We start from the raw sequence: 6000 nt of genomic DNA on the forward strand, positions 1-6000 counted from the left end.
AATAATCTTTCAAGGTGTTTTTTATTTGTTAATCATAGATGAAATCACATTATTTTCACATTGGTATGTTGTTCTAGGAGTAATGTCAAGTTGTCAGTTTTGTTTTGGTTTTTGTTTGTTTTTTTCAGTTTTGTCTGGTTAAATTTATGTGCATTATTTTCCCCCAACTTGAAAAGAAATGTCACTGATGGAGTTTGAAGATTGGAATTCACTCAAGGATTTTGGACAGGACAACGTTGATCCGTTTTGGTTTCTCCTTTTTTTTCTTTTTATTCAGAAATCAGAGCACATCCATGCATAGCAATGGTTGTTAGCACCAGGAAACAAAGCAGTTTTTGTCCTCTTTTGTCCGCCTAGGTAAAAAACCTAAGTTGAACATAAAAATAAACAGGAATAGTTAGTGACCACTTAAATGTGCAAAAAGCAATTCCTGTGCAAATGCATGCATTCAATATGTGCAAAGATGCTAACAATAAATATTTACAAAAAATAAACATTTACAAAAATAGTTCCCATGTGAATACTGAAAGCAGAATAAATATTGCATTTTGGATTTGTAGAAACATACCAATCTAGAAAAATGACTATTTTGGATTTCCCAGATATTGACCAAATTGAACACAAGTCACCCCACTATAAAAATATGAAGCGCCGTGCCCAACTGGACATGCGGGGTTGTGAGATTGCAGTCAATGCGCTAAAACCGCCACTAAAACAGCAAGAAGAATGATTAAATGTACTCAGGTCATTAAGCTTAAGTACCATTGCTAGTCTACAGAAGACCAATATTAAACTCTATGTTTACATCAGCAAACGCCCCAAACTACAAAACATGCAGAGCGCAGTTAAAACGCCATAAATCAAGTAAGATGAGCGCTTACCGGCTACCACTCCAGGTTTTCAATGACTTGTAATGCACGGTACTTCAAAGTTTGAGAGCACAGCTCAATTTTGCGTGCGACTCTCTCCAGTTTTTCTTCCAAACTGAACGCAAACTCACTTAATTAAAGCACCTGTGCGCTCAGTTTGCTGCGTAGCCAAATTAGCCGAATCATTGACAGCTGACGCTGATCAGTCAGCTTGCGCTTCTTTCAATTAACTAGCGTTTACCGCGGTTCAGACATGCATAAGTGTAATATCTATTTAAAAACATTTTTTTTTCAGTGTCCCCAGAGTTGGTAACAGGAATGACATTGAGATAAAGAAACCCCTGTAAAATAATGGTTCATTCCCCAAATTACACAATTTCCAGGAGGTTACATCACTCACAGGAACCCATTATTTAAAAAGATATGATTTCTATATTGATATTCACCAAATTCACAAGCAATATTCTTTCAAACTATATGACTAGGAGCAAAATATCCTTTCAATATTTATGGCTAGGAACAAATAAGTCTGAAATTGTCCTTCCTGTTACCATCAGTAACAGGAAGGACAATTTCAGGCTTATTTGCAACTAGCAAAGAAAATGGAATCTTGTACAAGAACGACCACTGGCTGGTGTGGCCAGGAGTGGCACTGCAGCTATATCATCCAGCCAAGTAAATAATGAATGGGTGCCAATGGGGCTGTACGCTTCTCATAGAACTATCTGCCCGTGTGATTTTTTCCCTGGAAACAATGAAGTCGCGTTCGATAGATATGAGTAAGTGAAAGCATTTGCCGACACGTTTGCATCTTGTCAAGTGTAAGATTCGTGAAAATGACCCTATGACACGTAACAATCGACTTTACGGCACTACGCCATTTGTTTTGTAGTTTTAAGTCTGACTTCAGATGTCGATGTGTTTAAAGTTATGTTAGGATTGTTGCGGACACCTGTTATTTATTGCATTTAAGGTGGTGGAAAAGCGGCATGTGTACATGGGGTAAAGGAAATGACTGCGCTCATCCTTAAGAATTTGGGCACCTTCAATTAACATGTTGGACGGCGGTGGGGGGTTTTGAGGTGTGTGACCGTAGATGTCTCTGCTAGGATCAGTCAGAGTACGTCTCTCGTCAGCTCTGGTCGTGAATAGTCGCAGAGATTCCTCAGCCAGCAGGTATTAGCCGAATGCTAGCGTGTTGCAGGACAAAACTAACACGTCTTTGCGAGAACAAAGCCATGTCAGGAACCTTTAACTTCACTTCTAATACAACTTCCATGATAAGGTACAAAATGTGCACACACCTTTACAAACCACAGCACAGAACCGTCACAAATCCCTGCTGAGCCATTTAGCCCAATAGGCTCCCATTCATCTTTTACTTGGCTGCGTTCGCCAACGGGGCTATATGGGAGCCAATGAGAGACGCCTATCTCATAGCTTAGAGAATTTCTGCAACTAGCTAGCTAATGTGCAAGGTCACAAGAGCAGACATGGATCCGGTATCCGGCAGGATCCTAAAAATCAGGATCCGGTGAGCGGATCCACTGCTTAAGATCCTGCTGGATCCGGATCCTACAAAAGGGTTGAAACATATAGTCTACTCGCACACATGGGCCCTTTTTATTGTGTTGGCTCAAATTATTTTTTAGACTCATTGGCTTACTGCCACACTGCCTGCAACGGCCGCTTGCAAAGGGCTTTCACTCCATGCAGCAATTGGGGTTGTGAAAGACTGACTGAAAAGCCTAGGCTAGAGATGCACCAGATCCTGATTTTTAGATAACATGCCGGATACCGGATCCACTGCTTAAGATCCTGCCGGATCCGGATCCTGTGAAAAACTCTATTATCCTGCCGCATCCGGAACCGGATCCGGATCCGGTGCATCTCTAATCTCTAAATTGCCTTATTTTTAATGTCGGGTTGGTGAGAAAAATATATGTCAATATTGTGCTTTAAAATTATGCATGTAATTTTTGTTATAATGATTTTATGGCCATTTATCTCTGGGACATGTGGATTTGGGAATATGTACTGATTCAGCGGAATCACCCTGATGCTTTTTTTTTCTTTGCCAGTCAAAACTTTCCTCAAGAAGAACACATACAAATACATGTAAAGCGTATGTTCCTGACAGGTGTGGCTGTGTCTGGGCAAGCACGCATCACGTAGGGATCATTGCGTTTCATTACGAACGCCACATTGTGCGGAGCCCCTTACCTCTCGATGCTGACAGGCCGGTCGAACTTGAAGAGCACATAGTCCCCAGCAGTGGGGTTGATGGCCCAGAAGAAGTCCTCCCCCATGTAGGTCTTCTCCAGCGTGTGGCCCTGGTACACCTTGAGGGACGTGGACACCTCCGCCGGCGGGTTCACGTGGATCTTGTGCAGCAGCGGCTTCAGGAAATCCTTATCCTGACATAGACATGTCTATATGTCAGGCCGTTTCTCTTCTCAAGACAAAATCGGATGTACACGTACTGTAACGTACAGGTCTACGTGTTGTGTTGTCTATGTGGTCAGAGTCTTCTTTATCCTGACTTAGACATGTCTATATGTGAGACTGTGTTTCTTCTCATAGACAATATGTACTCCTATGTACAAGTGTGAGGCTGTTTCTTCGAAAGAGAATACAATAAAATACTATACTCATATAGAATGTACTCCAACGTACAAGTCTATGGGTGTCGTGTTGTCTACTTGGTCAGAGATAACTATTGACAATGTTTATTTTTTTTATCCTTGTCTATATGTCAGGCTGTTTCTTCTCAAGACGAATCCTAAGTACAAGCAGCGTGATGTACCAGTTCTTGTGTGTTTTGTTGTCTGTATGGTCAGAGTTCTTATCCTGACATAGACATGTCTATTTGTGAGGCAGCTTGTTCTCAAGACAAGTCGAATGTACACGTACTGTAACATACAAGTTTATTTGTGTGGTGTCGTCTGTATGGCATTTTTTCTCAAGACAAGTCGAATGTACACATACTGTACATACGTATGTACAAGTTTGTGTTATCTTGTCTGTGTGGTCAAAGAACACTAGAAAACACTACTGAGGAAGTCCTTATTCTGGCATACACACGTCTGTATGTGCGACTGTTCAGACAAATTCATATGTACAAGTACTGTAACGTACAGGTGTGCCGTGTCGTCTGTGTGGTCAGAGAACAAGATTGGTACGCACAAAGGCTCTCTAACCTTGCCTGGTAAATCAGTTCCTTGTACGATACTTCGTACAGAGGGTATGGTTGGTGGTGTTTGCTTGACGGAGGTGTACCTCGGCCTATTCAATATAACCAGGTCAAGAAAAGGAAATCCAGACAGCCAAGAGAGAGGGGAAATAATTGAGTAGACGTGCGTAGGCAGGCTCATAGCAAGGCAAGCTCTAACCAGTCCTCGGTAAAATGATGCATGACTCTCATCCAATCTTAGAAAACACTGGGAACAGGCTGTATCGCAGTGTTTGTTGGATGACTTGTTGGATGGGGTGATATGATCAGCTGATTGTGTGCCTATGCGTGTTGTTAAAGCACACCTGGGTATAGGTGGTGGTCTGTCATGACCTGTATGACATTGTAGCAGACTACATGTGACGATGGAGTAAGGCTATTTATGACTATGTATAAGACTATGTTTATAATATTAATAATGTCAGTTATTATACTAAGTCGCTTTGGATAAAAGCATCAGCGAAGTGCAATGTACTGTAATTTATGTATTTTATTATGATTTTTGTTTTACATGGCATGATAATGTTTGCTAGCCAACTACTTTATGAATTATTGTTCTATATGCTATGGATTCTCCTGTGTGTCTGAAATAGAGATTGAAAAACAAAAAGCACACACAGACAAGCACACAGACACACACCAAAACACACACAGACGCACAAACATACATACAGGAAGTAGGCTGTCAGCAAGAGGAAGCGGAAAGTAACCCATGTGACACAGTTGTGGCTGCAAGGGTCAAACAAGGCGAGCAGACAGACGATGAGTGGGTGAGTGACAGGGAGGGTGGGAATATGGGAAGGAATTGTGTGTTTGTGTTTGTGTGTGTGTGTGTGTGTGTGTGTGTGTGTGTGTGTGTGTGTGTGTGTGTGTGTGTGTGTGTGTGTGTGTGTGTGTGTGTGTGTGTGTGTGTGTGTGTCTCTTCCCTCCTGTCCCACCCCTTGTGCACCCGCCTTGCTCTTCACTCCTCCTCTCCCCACCCCTCTCCCCATGTGCCCATTAGGCCCGTTATCTAAGTGTCCACTGGGCCACAGTGCCACCACTGGCCCTCTCGACCTGCTGCCTCAGCTAAACTTTTACTGGGACACATCTGACTGGTCGAGACAGGAATAGCTCCTGACACGACACCTTTTTAAACTTATTATGAAAAAAAAAGAAGATGATGTGAGGTGACAGACAGGGTGACCTCTTGCCAATTCGGGAGAAATGTGTTTTTTTAACGTGAGGGCAGAGACGGCTCCTCCTGTCACAATACCTTTTTGAAGGCGTACTGTGTAGAATGTGGCCAGAGTGGGTACTGAAACTATGTTGCTCATTGAAACTGCTGCCTACTACCAAATTACCAACTAGTATAACCAAAGTTCATTAAGTTTTGCAGCTAAAAATTTCTATTTCTGGAAATTGAAACTTTTATTACACGGTGCACCTTTGAATTTGTAATGAGAAAAAAGAAAAGAAGGAAATTCATGACAAATATGTTTTTTAGGTGGGGGAAGGCATAGCTCCAGACAATGAAAACCTATTTCGAAAGTTGTTATGAATAAAAACATGGGTGACAAGAAAGGATTTTTTTTTGCCAATTCATGCCAAATCATGTGTCAGCTGTGTAAATTTGTGGATAGTTTCCACAGGGGCTACAGCTGCCATTAGTGCTGACCGTGAAGGAACTAATGGCCAGCAGTGTCGGGTTTCCGGTGGGACGACAATAAGCGCCGCTCAATTTGACTCGTTGGTCTTGCTTGAAAACAGCTGTGTGTGCATGTCATGTCTGTGGGATCGCAAATGCAACACAGCACAGCTCCGCCATCTGCAGTGAGAGATCTTTGACACAAAGCCAAATATTTCCTTTCCCATGTATCTAAACACCACCCACACCATACATACATATGTACCCAGATA

The 6000-nt window shown here is 42.1% G+C and overlaps 1 protein-coding gene across 2 annotated transcripts in view; it reads right to left on the reverse strand.

Annotated features, from left to right (window-relative positions):
* Positions 1 to 6000, reverse strand: part of mgat4a (alpha-1,3-mannosyl-glycoprotein 4-beta-N-acetylglucosaminyltransferase A) — an 80449-nt gene that overhangs the window by 5057 nt on the left and 69392 nt on the right. For both annotated transcript variants that reach the window (XM_063213687.1, XM_063213686.1), the window contains exon 12: positions 3093 to 3286. In XM_063213687.1, coding sequence (XP_063069757.1) covers positions 3093 to 3286 — 194 coding nt within the window. The remainder of the gene's footprint in view (positions 1 to 3092; positions 3287 to 6000) is intronic.

The sequence above is a fragment of the Engraulis encrasicolus genome, chromosome 13, assembly GCF_034702125.1.
Source record: "Engraulis encrasicolus isolate BLACKSEA-1 chromosome 13, IST_EnEncr_1.0, whole genome shotgun sequence".
NCBI lineage: Eukaryota > Metazoa > Chordata > Actinopteri > Clupeiformes > Engraulidae > Engraulis > Engraulis encrasicolus.